General features: G+C 31.0%; 2 protein-coding genes across 3 annotated transcripts in view; one reads left to right on the forward strand and one right to left on the reverse strand.

Annotated features, from left to right (window-relative positions):
* Nucleotides 1-15,769, reverse strand: part of LOC124419097 — a 361,713-nt gene that overhangs the window by 285,910 nt on the left and 60,034 nt on the right. The window lies entirely within an intron of this gene.
* LOC111677417 (cuticle protein 16.5-like) lies at nt 2,743-13,620 on the forward strand. 2 transcript variants are annotated; one of them, XM_023438535.2, is made up of 4 exons: nt 2,743-2,803; nt 2,869-3,391; nt 9,364-9,367; nt 12,947-13,620. In XM_023438535.2, the coding sequence occupies exons 1-4, from the start codon at nt 2,801-2,803 to the stop codon at nt 13,548-13,550; spliced, it is 1,134 nt and encodes a 377-aa protein (XP_023294303.2). In that variant the 5' UTR covers nt 2,743-2,800; the 3' UTR covers nt 13,551-13,620. The 2 variants fall into 2 exon arrangements, with proteins under 2 accessions (XP_023294303.2, XP_046803385.1); XM_046947429.1 differs by lacking the exons at nt 2,743-2,803; nt 2,869-3,391; nt 9,364-9,367 and adding an exon at nt 12,430-12,503 and having other exon boundaries at nt 12,846-13,620.

Here is a 15,769-nt window from a genome sequence, read left to right on the forward strand (position 1 = left end):
AGTCTATAGTCTAGTCTATAGTCTAGTCTATAGTCTAGTCTATAGTCTAGTCTATAGTCTAGTCTATAGTGTAGTCTATAGTGTAGTCTATAGTGTAGTCTATAGTGTTGTCTATAGTCTGGACTATAGTGTAGTCTATAGTCTAGTCTGCAGTCTAGTTTATAGTCTAGTCTTTTCCATGTAACTAACAAATTCTAAAGTTTCTGAGATCTTTTAATGTCTACAATTTATCGTCTTCCCACAATGGGTTAATTAAGTGCATTATATTAAATTAACATTGCTTAGCATTAGCACGCATTACAAATTTAGGTTAAAAAGCACTTTTGCATTACTTTATATACCATCTAGCTGCTATGGGCTGCTATGTTGGAGCTTTATTATTAATCCCCACAAATACTGTTAGATTTTTTTTCCGCTAAAAGACAATGACGAGGGATTTTGAAAGTACAAGATATTGGTGTTGTGTGCATGTACATGTGGTTGCTAAAATAAAATCGATTTCTGTCTTTTATAATTTATACATTTCAGAAAAGAGCAAAAAAATGAACAGAAAATTAAATATCATAAAAATTATGCAATATTTCAAATTTCATTAAATTAATTATTCAAATATTTACTTTAGTTGAATGCGACTTGTTTGCTTGATTATTTAATTAAATATTTAAGCAGCAGCCAGCGGCAAAGGTTAAGGTTTCTTTGCAGTATTTTTGCGATTGATTTGTTTAGAATATTTTTTTCATTTTTTTAGATTGAAAATTTTGTCCAAATATTTAAATATGTTGTGGTTTATGAGATTTTGGTGTATTGAAAAAACCCCAACAATGTTTTTAAATTATGCTGAATGTTGTTTACATTCAATACACATATATTTTTCTTTTGTTGAATACCACAAATCATTTCTTCTGAATAATCTTTAGATCATCAGTCATAAGTTAAAGAATTCATATGTAGCTCTACTTAATGACCTTCATCTTATAGTACGTGATATAATTAAAAAAAAGTAATAATTTTAACAGAGATTATTATATGCGTTAAATCTTGTTTAATACCTGTACATTTTGTAGAATTGACGGACTCGTGTTTAACTTTTATTTTCTTGTAAATAAAATTGTATGTGTGGTCGTTATTTCCCTCCATTTCTTATGTAAACAATTAGTTTGACATATTTATAGGGTAATTATCTTGTATTTTATTTAACTTATTTTTAAAACTTTTCAACACGCCCTTTTTTAAAAGAAGGCGTGTTGAGTTTATTTTTTTTGCGGTAGAGCAAAAATTATTAATAAAATTCATTAGGGTAACAACCCAGAATTAAGGTTGTTAGGGAAATGCGCACTTTTGCTCACGATATGTTTAAAATGAATTCTTGTATGTATTCCTGTGATTTCTGAAACGACCAACTAGTTGGAAATTCACTATGAGAGTCAACTAAAATCAGATGTCAGATGTAATATTTTATAGGTCAGTTAGTTTAAACCCAAATAAGTCAACAAGATTGAGATTCATAGAGAAGATGTAAAACCCAGTCTTTGCAAATCTGATTGTAAGGGAGTTTAAGCATACATGGAATGTCCTGATTGGTTGACCAAAATATCGGTGGATAGCCACAGCAGTAGGTGGATTTCTTACTTTGGGTTATTCCTTTTATAGTACGTTTTTCATTAAAAGCTTTCGTATTGGTAATTCTCCCTATTTTAAACCTTTAAAGTTAAATCTGAATACACTAGTTATTTTTTATTCACCCCAGTGGAATTGCAACTGACGTCGTGTACAAAGTAGATCCCGTACTTGCTATGTTATTCCCTACTCATTGCCATGGTAGTCTCTATGCACAGACAACCAGGCTATGTTTTTTTGACTCTGAAACCTCTAAAAAATTCGTGTTCAGACCCGCTGGACTAAATGCACAAACAGCAAATGACAAACCAACTGTTGATACTGCGGCATGGGGAATATGACTATCAGTTTAAAAACGGATTAGTAAAGTACTTTTTAGATAAAAAAGCATATGATCAGAGCAGCACCCCGCTTAACACAAAATAATATTTTTTTAAATAATTATATTATCTGCAGATTCACTTGTCGACTTAAACAATTTTAAAAATTTAGTTTCAAATTTATACATTCCAATCACAGAATTTCATTAACCATTTATAGCTTCATCTAAGTGATCAATAATTAACTGTTTTAAATCTTTTAATTAGACGGATTCATTAGTGTTAACAAATTGAAATGCCAAAACAGAATCCAAAAAAAGTGCATAATTATCAAATTCATCCATCAATGGTGGGAATTTTTAACATTGAAATTTAAATGAAGTCGGCGATTTTGTTTTTGCTAGTCAATCAAATGATATTGATTGAAATCATCTACAAATTTCTTTGCGTTTTTTTTTCACAGTTTGCAAATGTTGCTCGTATTTTTGTTGTGTTTCTTTGCAGTTTTTGTGTTTTTTTTTTGCTATAATTTTGGCAGCTTATACCCTCAGTAACCGACTTTTGAGTATTATTTTTTTCTTCATCAAAACATTGTAAATCATTAAAACTTGTTTAGCAGCCCTCTTCTTTACAGCAGTGTGCTAGCTAGTTCAGGTAAAAACAAAAACAAATAATGTTTGCGACTGCGTTTTAAAGGTTTTTTTTTGTCATGTTTGAATTTTGTATTTTGGTTTTTTGAAATGGACCTCCTCATAGCATAGTTTTTAGTATAAATTCGCCAGTGAATTCAATGAAGAGTATCAGTTCCAACCTTTACTTTGTTAAGATCACAACTTAAGCAAAACAAAACAAATTCTACAAAAATGGTTAGTACTTCAGATTTTACCAAACAAGTGCTTTATTTAATAATTGTATTCTTTTCCACTTCCAGAAACTCTTCGTAGCTGCTGCATTCGCTCTCTTGGCTTTGGCTTCTGCTGATGTCAGCCATTTGTCCAAATCTTACTTGCCACCCGTACAACAATCGTACACTGGCGGCAGCTATCATCAACAATCTTTCTCATCTGGTAACGTTGGCTTCTCAGCTCCCTCTAACGAATATTTGCCTCCCGTACAACAAACTTACTCCGCTCCAGCTCAATCTTTCTCCGGTCATGTTCAACAATCTTATGCCGCTCCCGCTCAAACCTACTCTGCTCCTGCTGCTCAATCTTACTCTTCATCCGTTTCTTACTCTGGCCCAGCTGTTCAACAATCCTTCGGTGCTCCCTCCAATGAATACTTGCCTCCTGTAGAACAAACCTACTCTGCTCCAGCTCCCGTCCATCACTCATACTCTGCTCCCTCAGTCAGCTACTCAGCTCCCGCTGTACAATCTTACTCTGCTCCAGCTGTTCAAACTTACTCTGCTCCCTCAGTCAGCTACTCAGCTCCCGCTGTTCAATCTTACTCTGGCTCTGTTGGCTTCTCTTCCGGCTCTGCTGATGTCGGTACTCAATATGCTTCCAACGGTGGTTATGTTTACAGAAAGAAGTAAATTGTTAACGAGGGGATTAAACTGTGATTCCAATTTTCGTTTTGTAGAATTGAAGCTTAAGTAATTGTTTAGTAGATCATTTCATTGTTAAAACCCATTAAAACAAAACTACATATTTGTTAAGTATTTCAATTTTTAAATAAATAAAACAATTTATGTGTTAAATATTTAAATGGCGTGTGTGTGTTTCTTTATTGAATCAGGAGTAACTCAAGTTTAAGAAAATAGATCAATATACTTGCAAATTTATTCAATTTTTTTTTTGTTTTCGTTCAATACTAAATGTTCGAATTTTATAATGAGTTTTGAACATTGTATTGACTGTAAATTTTAAATCGAAGTCTAATTTAATATTTAGTATTCAAGTCATGGCTAAATGTCTCAAAAATTCATAACGAAATTTATTTGTAAGTGAATGAACAAAAGAGGATTAATGCGGGTTTGTTACAACCCTACATAATAAATTAAGTGATCACAGATTTTGCTTGTTTTTGAAAAACGGACTTTTATATTTGCTTCTTTTTGAAAAACGGACTTTTATATTTGCACTCAAAATGTTGGTTTTTCCCCCTTTTCCAGAAAAGGGACTTTTTTGTTTCATCAGAAAAACGGACTTTTATGTTTTGTCTCAAAATATCGATTTTTGGTAGGAAAAAGTAGTGATCACAGATTGAGCTTGTTTTCCTTGTATCTCTTATAGTTTTCGAGAAAAACGGACTTTTATGTTTTCATTCAAAATATCGATTTTTGGTAAGAACAAGTAGGAAAGTATAGTCGGGCATGGCCGACCATATAATACCCTACACCATGAGTATATTTTTAAAATTTTTACTTTTTATAAAGAAACTTTTATGTTGAATATTTTTCCAAAATATTTAAGCAATTTACTGATAAAAAACTAAAATTTCTAAATGAGGCTTTATATAAGTCAAATTGAGCCGATCCTCGGTAAATTTGGGAAAAGGATATATTTTTAAATAACAGTTTGTTTTGTTGAGTTTCATTGCGATACAAATGGTTACAAGTCAATTTTAGACGTTTAAGACATTTTTTGAAGGGGGGTTTGTATGGGGGCTAGGGTCAAATAAGGGCCGATCCTTACGAAAATGTGCAATGTCATTTATACTTATGTAAAACTTATTTATGCCAATTTTTAGAGAGATAATAGAATATTTGACATAATTATGGCATAAAAAGTTCAAATCGGGAAGTACGGTTGTATGGGGGCTAGGTGAAATAATGGACCAATTTCAACCATTTTCAATAGGCTTGTGCCAAAAAACATGCTTGGTCCAAATTTCATCAAATTATCTTGAAAATTGCGGCTTGTACCTTGCGCACAAGGTTTACATGGACAGCCAGGCAGCCAGCCGGACAGACGGACAGACATGTCTTAATCGACTCAGAAAATGATTCTGAATCGATCGGTATACTTTAAGGTGGGTATTGGACCAATATTTTTGTATGTTACAAACATCAGCACAAACGTATAATACCCTCCCCACTATAGTGGTGTAGGGTATAAAAAGTAGTGATTACATTTTAAGTTTGTTTTCCCTGTATCTCTTATAGATTTCGAGAAAAAGGGACTTTTATGTTTTCACTCAAAAGATCGATTTTTTAAAAAGAAGCAGTGATAACAGATTGAGCTTGTTTTTGCTGTATCGATTTTTGGTAGGAAAAAGTAGTGATCACAGATTGAGCTTAGTTTTGCTGTTCTCTTATAGTTTTCTTGAAAAAGGAACTTTTATGTTTTACTCGAAATATCGGTCTTTGAGAGAAAAACGGATCTTTTTTGTTTTGACTCAAAATATCTACTTTTGGTAGAAAAAAGTAGTGATCACAGATTAAGCTTGTTTTCCTTGTATCTCTTATAGATTTCGAGAAAAAGGGACTTTTTGTTTTCACTCAAAAGATCGATTTTTTTAAGAACAAGCAGTGATAACAGATTGAGTTTGTTTTTGCTTTATCTCTTGTAGTTTTCGAGAAAAATGGAATTTTATGTTTTGACTCAATATATCGATTTTTGGTAGTTAAAATAAATGATCACAAAATGAGCTTGTTTTTATTTGTTTTCCTTGTACCTCTTATAGTTTTCTTGAAAAAGTGACTTTTATGTTTTTACTCAAAATATCGATTTTTGGTAGGAAAATTAGTGATCACAGATTAAGCTTGTTTTCCCTGTATCTCTTATAGTTTTCGAAAAAACGGACTTTTATGTTTTTACTCAAAATATCGATTTTTGGCCGGAAAAGGAAGTGATCACAGATTAAGCTGGTTTTCTTTGTATCTATTGTAGTTTTCGAGAAAAAGGGACTATTGTGTTTTCCCTCAAAATATTTATTTTAGAAGGAAAAATTTGTGATCACCGATTGAGCTTGTTTTCCTTGTATCTCTTATAGTTTTCTTGAAAAAGTGACTTTTATGTTTTCTCTCAAAATATTGACTTTGGGTAGGAAAAAGTAGTGATCACAAATTAAGCTTGTTTTCCTTGTATCTATTATAGTTTTCTTGAAAAAGTGACTTTTATGTTTTCACTCAAAATATCGATTTTTGGGAGGAAAAAGTAGTGATCACAGATTATACTTGTTTTTGCTGTATCTCTTATAGTTTTCGAGAAGAAGGGACTTTTATGTTTTGACTCAAAATATAGATTTTTGGTTAGAAAAAGAAGTGATCTCGGATTAAGCTTATTTTCCTTGTATCTATTTTAGTTTTCGAGAAAATGTGACATTTATGATTTTATTCAAAATATCGGTTTTTTGTAGGAAAAAGTAGTGATCACAGATAAAGCTTGTTTTCCTTGTTTTCGAGAAAAAGGGACTTTTTTGTTTTAAACGAAATTTAATGTTTTGACTCAAAATATCGATTTTTGGTAGGAAAAAGTAGTGATCACAGATTGAGCTTGTTTTTGCTGTGTCTCTTATAGTTTTCGAGAAAAAGGGAATTTTATGTTTTGACTCAAAATATCGATTTTTAGTAGAAAAAGTAGTGATCACAGATTGAGCTGGTTTTTGCTGTATCTCCTATAGTTTTCGAGAAAAATGGACTTTTACATTTTGACTCAAAGTATCGATTTTTGGTAGGAAAAAGTAGTGATCACAGATTAAGCTTGTTTTTCTTGTATCTCTTATAGTTTTCGAGAAAAAGTGACTTTTGTGTTTTTACTCAAAATATCGATTTATGGGAGGAAAAAGTAGTGATCACAGATTAAGCTTGTTTTTTCTGTATCTCTTATAGTTTTTGAGAAAAAGGACTTTTATGTGTTCATTCACAATATAGATTTTCGGGAGGAAAAAGTAGTAATCACAGATTAAGCTTGTTTTCCCTGTATCTCTTATAGTTTTCGAGAATAAGGAACTTTTATATTTTACTCGAAATATCGGTCTTTGGGATAAAAAGTAATGATCATCGTTTGAGCTTGTTTTTGCTGTATCTCTTATAGTTTACAAGAAAAACGGATTTTTATGTTTTCACTCAAAATATGTATTTTGGTAGGAAGACGTTGTGATCACAGATATATATCTTATAGTTTTCTAGAAAAACGGACCTTTGTTTTGTTTTGACTCAAAATAACGATTTTTGGAAGAAAAGTATTGATCACAGATTAAGCTTGTTCTCCTTGTATCTCTTATAGTTTTGGAGAAAACGGGACTTTTATGTTTTCACTCAAAATATCGATTTTTGGTAGGAAACATTATTGATCACAGATTAAGCTTGTTTTCTCTGTATCTCTTATAGTTTTCGAGAAAAACGGACTTTTATATTTTGACTCAAAATATTGATTTTTGGAAGGAAAAATTAGTGATCACAGATTGAGATTGTTTTTTTCTGTATCTCTTACAGTTTTCAAGAAAGTCGGACTTTTATGTTTTCACTCAAAATATCTATTTTTGGTAGGAAAAAGTAGGGATCACAGATTGAGCTTGTTATTGCTGTATCGCCTATAGTTTTCGAGAAAAAGGAGCCTTTATGTTTTACTCGAAATATCGCTTTTTGGGAGGAAAAAGTAGTGATCACTGATTGAGCTTGTTTTTGCTGTATCTCTTATAGTTTTCTAGAAAAACGGACTTTTTTGTTTTCACACAAAATATCGGTTTGTGGTAGGAAAAAGTAGGTTGTAGTGTTAACTTTAACATGTATTGAATCTTAATATTAAATGAATGTTGAATTCGTTTCTCTTTGTAGGGTACCTACTTCAAAATAATGTATTGTTAATGAAATTCTAAAGAATATTTTGACAATTCTAATATATAATATATTTAAAGACAATTATCCTTCTCCTTTATAGTTCCAATAACCCATTCCTTATGAAATCATAAACACTTTTTAATATTCTTAACAAATACATTTTTTAAATTCTAAAAATTTTTTATTTGATAATAATCATAACTTCTTATTACAGCTATAAAAAGTAGAATACATTTATATCTCTAATTGTATTCGCAGAATTATTAACCTTATGATCCATATAAAATTTTACATTAACTGTATACCATCATAAGTACTCTTATAAACAATTTAATTATAAATTTATTTTTAATACTTAATAATGGGCTTGGTTATTAAAGTTAACAGTTTGCCTTAAACATCCCTGTATATGTATGTTTCCATTTATTAATTCATCAAATTATTAATTAAAAATTAAAGAGTTGTTTACCGGTCTTCAAGTAAGTTTCGGCTAATTACATACATTATAATTTACTCGTAAACACACAGTAGGTTTTTAACTATTACAATTATTGTTTTCAATGTTAATTATACAAAAATTGTTGGCTTTTAATTGCAAATAGTTAAATTATTTTTTAATTTGCAAAAATATTTTTGATTAAGGGGTCAATGAATGTATTTAGGAGGGGCCTAGATGATATATCATATTGGTTAAAAACACATATGATTGAAGATTTTCGCCAGACTGATCGTGGCAAAAATAATATTGTTCTTCTGAGAATAACTTTATTTATATTATTTTTTCAACTTTTCAGTATTGTCCCTTACCCGAGGTACCTGAGATTGTACATATCAGTCTATACTTATGTTTGCTTAAAGAAGATCAAAATAAAAATTTGTTTATTTGTTTAAAATTTACACTATTTGTATTGCGAATACTGGTAGGTAGGTATTTCGTCTGACTTGTTTAAGTTTATAACTTGATGTAGGCCTAAAAAACATTGATCGTGTTAAACACGTTCAATTCGAATGCTGAATTTAAATTAAAACTAATAACAACAACTTAAGCAACAAATATAAAATACAATAAAGGTAATTATGTTTAATTAAAGAAAACTTAAAATTTGTTTACTTTCAGACAAGAAGGCACCATTGAAATGCGTTTCTTTATAGCTGTCGGTGTGAAAAATTGTGAACTAATGCGTTTAGTAAATTATTAAAGTATTTATGTATATTGTAAGTATGTATCAGTGTATATAGTCTTCATCAATTCTACACTCACACACATTGCCAGCAGACAAGTCGTGTTATTTAAATATCAATATAAAATAAATATTTTAAATTTATGCATTTTATTTTACACCTCTTTGATAAGTTTTGTTTATCATCAAATAAGTAAAATCGATTTACCGCTACACACAATATTATATGTAATATTCATTCGAAAAGTTTTTTGTAACTATGGACAAAGTTGAAGGAAAGGGTTATAACATGGTATTGACTTCATACACCGCTTGAAGTTAAATTCGAATCATGGAATGAACACGCCTGTTACCAAATTGACACCAAAGTGTTTAAAATTTTCAATAACAACAGTTGTTAGAGTATATACATACGTACGACAACATTAAGTAATGTTGACAACGCAACGTTTTCAGCATTGCAACAATTCGTTGTCGAAATCTAAATTTTATATACATCTATTGTCTAAATGTTAAGAAACGTGGTAAAGTTCACTATTGTTTAGATTTCAAACACGAATTGTTGCAATGTTGACACGTTACTATGCCAACAATAAAATTATAAACACTTAGGTGTCAATTTGGTACCGGGCGTGTATGTTATTTTCCTCTGCAAAGAAAACAAATCAAAATGACACTAATGGTAATACTTGAATAAGTGGACCCATTTTAAATTTGAATTCTTATATAGGCATTTTGAAATATATGTAAGTGAGCCAATGAACACTATTGCCACTAAAGCTTTAGGATCTTTACTAGTCATTCCCTTAATCAGAAATAATCTTCAACGAAATTGATCAATATATACTGAGAAGATGTGGCCGATCTTGTCGTTATTTTGACCTTAGACAGAGTGATTTTTTTGTAAGAACAAGTGAAAATCTGTTGCTACATAAAGGGATCTAAAATACGCGGTCTATAGATAAATTCCGTTATCTCTCTCTCTTGAACAGTGTAAGGACAAGCATACTACGTTTCGTCTATGTTCTAGGCAATCAAAACATTAGCTTTCAGGGGAAAGCCCATATCATCGTGGTATGTTCAAGACTAGATTTAAAACGAGCTCTAGAGATAAATTCCGTTTTCTCTCTTGAATATACATATCTGTGGAGTAAGGAATTGATCAATATATACTGGAAAGATGTGGCCGATCTTGTCGTTATTTTGAACTTAGGCAGAATGATTTTATTGTAAGAACAAGTGAAAATCTGTTGCTACATAAAGGGATCTAAAATAGGCGATCTCTAGATAAATTCCGTTATCTCTCTTAAACAATGTAAGGACAAGCATCCTACGTTTGGTCTAGGGAATCAAAAGATTAGCTTTCAGGGGAAAGCCTATATCATCGTGGTATGTTCAAAACTAGATTAAATACGAGCTCTAGATATAAATTCCGTTATCTCTCTTGAACAGTGTTAATATACATATCTGTAGAGTAAGGACAAACATTCCACGTCTATGTTCTAGGGAATCAATAGAATCAGCCCTGAGGAGCTCCAAAATGTAATATATGATCGTTAGAACCGTCCCATCTATAAATATCCTTGAGGTTCGACAGCAAAGGATATTTAAAATGAAAAGTAAAAACTCGTTTCATAATCTAAATGAATAAAGTTTGATCATGTTATACATGATCCAAATCCTTTGATAAGCCTCTGCTTTTTCCCATGCGGCGAATTTATTGTTCAGAGAGGAATGACAATAATCATTCATAAAAATTAAACTGAGAAATGCAGAGCAGAGCCCTGAGGAACTTCGGAATTTAGTATATGGTTGTTAGAGCCAGTTCCCTCTATAGCTATCCTTATTGTTCGACAACAAAGGATATTTAAAATGAAAAGTAAAAACTCCTTTCCTAATGCGGCGAATTGATTGTTCAGAGAGGAAAGACATTAGGTCGCCAGTAGATCGACCAGCACTGAAGCCATATTGTCTTTCGTCGAGATAACATGAAGAGAAAGAATCACCTGTGAATTCATGAAGTATGTTAATGATGTTATGAGGATGTAAAGAATCCACCTCAAAATGAGTAAATCCGTCGAGGAAAGTCTCGTTTTGACAAATTTCGAGCATATGTTTTCATTCACTACTCTTTTGCTTTATCAATTCTGCAAAAGATTCCACTAGAACCAGTTCCTCTAAAAGCTTTCGAATAGAGAAACATCTTAATACGTGTTGGGAAAAAACCTTAATAACCAAGGAATTATATTTTCAAAAAACTTTGCTTCTTTCCATACATGGTACAGTCGTTGAAAGGATCCTGCACCTAAAAACTCGACATTTATCATTACGTCTTTTGCAAAATATTGAACTATTTTTTTATACATTCAAATACAACATTATGCTAGTTCGTTCTATCGGATACTGTAGAGCATTTGACAATTCGTCTCAAACACTAAGATGCTCTTTTACTAACAAGGCAGTGATTACTATATACATACTGCATTACAGTGCATTGTTACAGGGAATTACAATTTTTAATCATTTGATAATTTTAACACTTCGATAATATTACACAACCTTCAGACATCAAAGATATTGATTAGATTAGAATTATGTACTTTCGAAGACGATCAATCAAGCCTGTTTACGTTTTTGTGTTTGTTCACTCAAGTAAACCTTGTATACTATTTACAAAGGTTTTGTCTGCGCTTCTTTACAATAAAATATCTGAATTAACATAATCTTTTGAATTTGTTAAATTATAATAGGAATTTTATTATAAAGTGTTTAAATATTATATTTGTAAATAGATAATGTTGTGCATAAGATATGCATAATTTGTGTATTGTTAAAGGAAGTATTGTTTGTGTCTATTTAAGGTCTAGTCAGGGTTATGTTGTCATTTTAAGGGAGAAAATATCGCCCTACAAAAAGGATGTCCCTGTTAAAGTTTAAATCAAAACTCGTAACATAGTACAATTCCAAAGTCGTTCTTTATTTTAATAAGTTTTTTATCTATGAATTTATGGAAAAAACCTTTGATACGCTTATGTTAATAGAACCACTTAAAAAAATTTGTCAAAATCTGGATTTGGTTGGACAAATTTTAAATATACTAAAAAAAAACAAAAAGTCACTTTAAGGTGAAATATACTACTTTGTTGTTGCTCTTGTATTCTCTTGCAGAATTTTGGGATTTTACTTGAATTTCGCACTATAAATCAGTTGCGTCAAGACAGACCTTTACGCATAAATACAACTTGTTTTAAGCCATTTTAAAAACATATTTTGTGGTTTTGTTGAATAATAAAAAAATATATGCCTTAAAATTCATAAAACAAAGAAAGAGACAGACAGACACCATCATCCAGCCAGCCAGACATACGCATCATATGAACAAAATCAATGTTGTTTTAGACATAAAACAGAAGAAAAGATTTTGAAATGTTGTTGTTAAAGTTAATGTTAGATTAGTAAACAATAGCAGTTATAGCTGTAGCTATAGCAACAACAACATCTAGTTAAATAGCAAAAACAACCTAAAACTATGTTGAATCAACATAAAGATGTTTTAGTATAAATTAATCAATGATGAACATCAGCAACATCAGTACCAACGACTTCTTCAGACGGTTAACTTGATTTACTCACACAAAAAAAACACCGTACAAAATGGTTAGTTCAATTTTGCCAAGAAAAAATATTAAAAAACCAAAACTCGTACTCGAACAAAAAAAAAAATGCAAAATCCTATTTAACTAAATTCTGTTTAAATATAAAATAAAATTGTGTGTGGTTTAAATTCATTGTTTAAAATTAAAACGATTGCATAAAGTTTTTTGTTAAATATTTAACGTTCATTTAACATAATGATGATGTGTCTAAACATTGTTTATATTAAAACAACTCGTTACTTTTATGAAAAAAAAACTTTGAATTAAAAAAATCACCTAAAATTATGCTTTAGTTTAGATAAGTGTTCAATAAATCATTTTATTACGTTTTCATTTTTTTTAGAAATTCTTCATTGCTTTTGCTCTTTTGGCTGTGGCCTCTGCTGATGTTAGCCACTTGACCAGGAAGTACTTGCCTCCTGTACACAGTGCTCCCTCTGTCAGCTACTCTGCCCCTGCTGTTCATCACAGCTATTCGGCTCCTGCTGTTGAAACCGTCCATCACTCCGCACCCGTAGTTCACCAAACTTACTCTGCTCCTGCTGTTCACACTGTTGCTGTTCAACACCATCAGCACTCTGTTCCTGCCCCAGCTCCAGTTAACGAATACTTGCCTCCCGTACAAGAAACCTACTCTGCTCCAGCTGTTCAACAAACATACTCTGCTCCCGCTGTTCAATACTCTGCCCCAGCTGTACAACAGACTTACTCCGCCCCAGCTGTTCAACAAACTTATTCCGCTCCAGCTGTCCAAACCACCTACTCTGCTCCCTCTGTAAGCTATTCTGCCCCAGCTGTTCAACAAACTTACTCCGCTCCTGCTGTCCACTATTCTGCACCAGCTGTTCAGACCACCTACTCTGCCCCAGCTGTTCAACAACAAACCTACTCAGCTCCCGCTGTCCACTACTCCGCTCCAGCTGTTCAAACTACCTACTCTGCCCCAGCTGTTCAACACCACTATTCTGCTCCCTCTGTCAGCTTCTCTAGCGGTAGCTCTGGTACTCAATACGCTTCCAACGGTGGTTATGTTTACAGAAAGAAGTAAATCACTGTTAGAATATAGAAGTTAAGTTTCATTAACGCTTTAAACGAAAAGTCAATATTCATTTTTATTTTATTATAGAAAAATTAATAAAATAATTTAGAAAAGTTATTAAAAAAATTATGGATTTTAAATTAAATTAATAGTTATTTTAAAAAATTCTCCAGGGTTTGAGTTTCCTATATAAAGCTCGATTTTTTCATTTTTAGCAAATTTAAGTGAGCATACGGTTTTAGTCTAAAGTTCCAATCTAAAGATACTGGAGTCAGTTTAAATTTTAAATCAATCTGACATTAACTAATGTCTAGTCAAAATGTGAACATATAATAATTTATTAGTAATACATACCGGTGCTGACTTTATAACAATTACAAGACTCACCTGAAAAGAGAAGATAGAGAAAAGGATATTAATTAATATGTATCTAAGTAGAACGTGCAAAAATAATTACAGTAAATGTGTTAGAAAACTGAATAGGAATTTTTCAATATTCTGTTTTTGAGTAATATAATAAAATTCCCTTAGAAAACTTTAACAATATCTATTATATATAAATATTGCGAAACTAAAAAACTTCCGGTTTTGTATATCCACAAATTCTTAAGAATAACGATTTCTTAGTAAGTAACTTTTCGATATCTAACAGAGAGAGGATTGTCTTATCTGTGTTAATTAAAATTAAGTAGATCGAATATATGCATTTTAAAATTTCCCAGAATAGGACTGAATGTGTAATATCTACTGGTAATGAATATGATGGTACTCAGACGCGGATCCACGGGGGAAAAGGGAAATTTGATACCCTTACCCCCAAACTGATATTTTTTCATACAAAATATAAAAATGAGGAAAAAGGAAAAAATGAAATAGAAGAAAAAAAAACAAAATGTTAAGAACCAAAGGAAAAAAGAAAATAAGAGAAAAAACAAAAAGTTAAACAGCAACTTTTCGGCAGAAGAAGGAGTTGATAGAAATTATAATGTATAATATTTTGATTATTTAACCATATACAACCTCGTACACGGAGTCTTCTTAAAAAATTTCTTTAACGGTCATAATTCTCTTAAAAAGGCAATTCTTCGAAAATCGGAGCAGATATACGCTAAGAGCCACCTTAAGAGCTCTCTGGTTTTACCTCATTCACACGTACGTCATTCTCTTTATATTGAAGTTTTTTGATTGAAATACTGAGAAATCTCTGATGTTAAACATGAAGATAAGTTCCTGTTTGCCGAATGTTATATTTTTCTGAGTAAATCAGTTAAATAATGAAAATTTTAAAAAAGTTTAATTATCGACACAAACTCCTAAACAAATGTAATATCCGCTACTATGTTATTTCCTATATTATTTCCAATGTCCTCATAATATTTCCATATAATTGACATTTAGAGCACTCCATCTGAGTACAAAACATTATGGAGGATATTTTTATACACATAACAATCTATTTTTTGTTAAATTTGTAAAATCTCCATTATTTATTTAGTTTTAACTGCACTGAGTATATATTAAGGAATAATATATACTCCGATGGCAATGAACAAAAATAATAGTTTATGCTTTCGTTTTTTGTTCATTTCATATATGTAGTACACTGTAAAGTAGTACACTATACAAAATGTTACAAACATTTCTTTCAGTGCAAAGAATGCAAAAACAAAAACTGAAGTGGTGTTAGTGAGGCAAGAAAATTTTACGCTCTGTCGATGTCGGCCTTAATGGTAATATTGATATCGATATGATTACATTGATATAGCGGCATATTATGGTAGAAGTCATTTCAAAAGTAACGTCAATACCGATGAAATTATCCTAGGCATATAGAGGGTTAGAAGTTTCTATGGTGGGGATCGAACTCACAAACTTTAGGCTTACAGACTAGAATGTAAACAAAAAACTTGACAAAAAATTTCAAAAGTATTGCTGGAAAATTACCTATGTACATACATAAATTTATATGCAAATATCAATAGCTAAAATTTGATTCTCTACGATAAATCTTATTTAAAATTAAACAAATCTGATCTCTCAAAAACATAAGTAAATACATTCACATCACATTTAACATTCAGACAAATATTTAAATTATTAAATAATTGATTAATTAAAAATTTAACATAAATTTATATGCCACAAGCAAATTTTGCACATCAATTTCAAGTCAACTTCAACTTGAAAATACTAGTTCAAAGATTTGTAATAAGATAATAAGTATGTAA

Source organism: Lucilia cuprina, chromosome 3 (assembly GCF_022045245.1).
Source record: "Lucilia cuprina isolate Lc7/37 chromosome 3, ASM2204524v1, whole genome shotgun sequence".
Taxonomy (NCBI): Eukaryota; Metazoa; Arthropoda; class Insecta; order Diptera; family Calliphoridae; genus Lucilia; species Lucilia cuprina.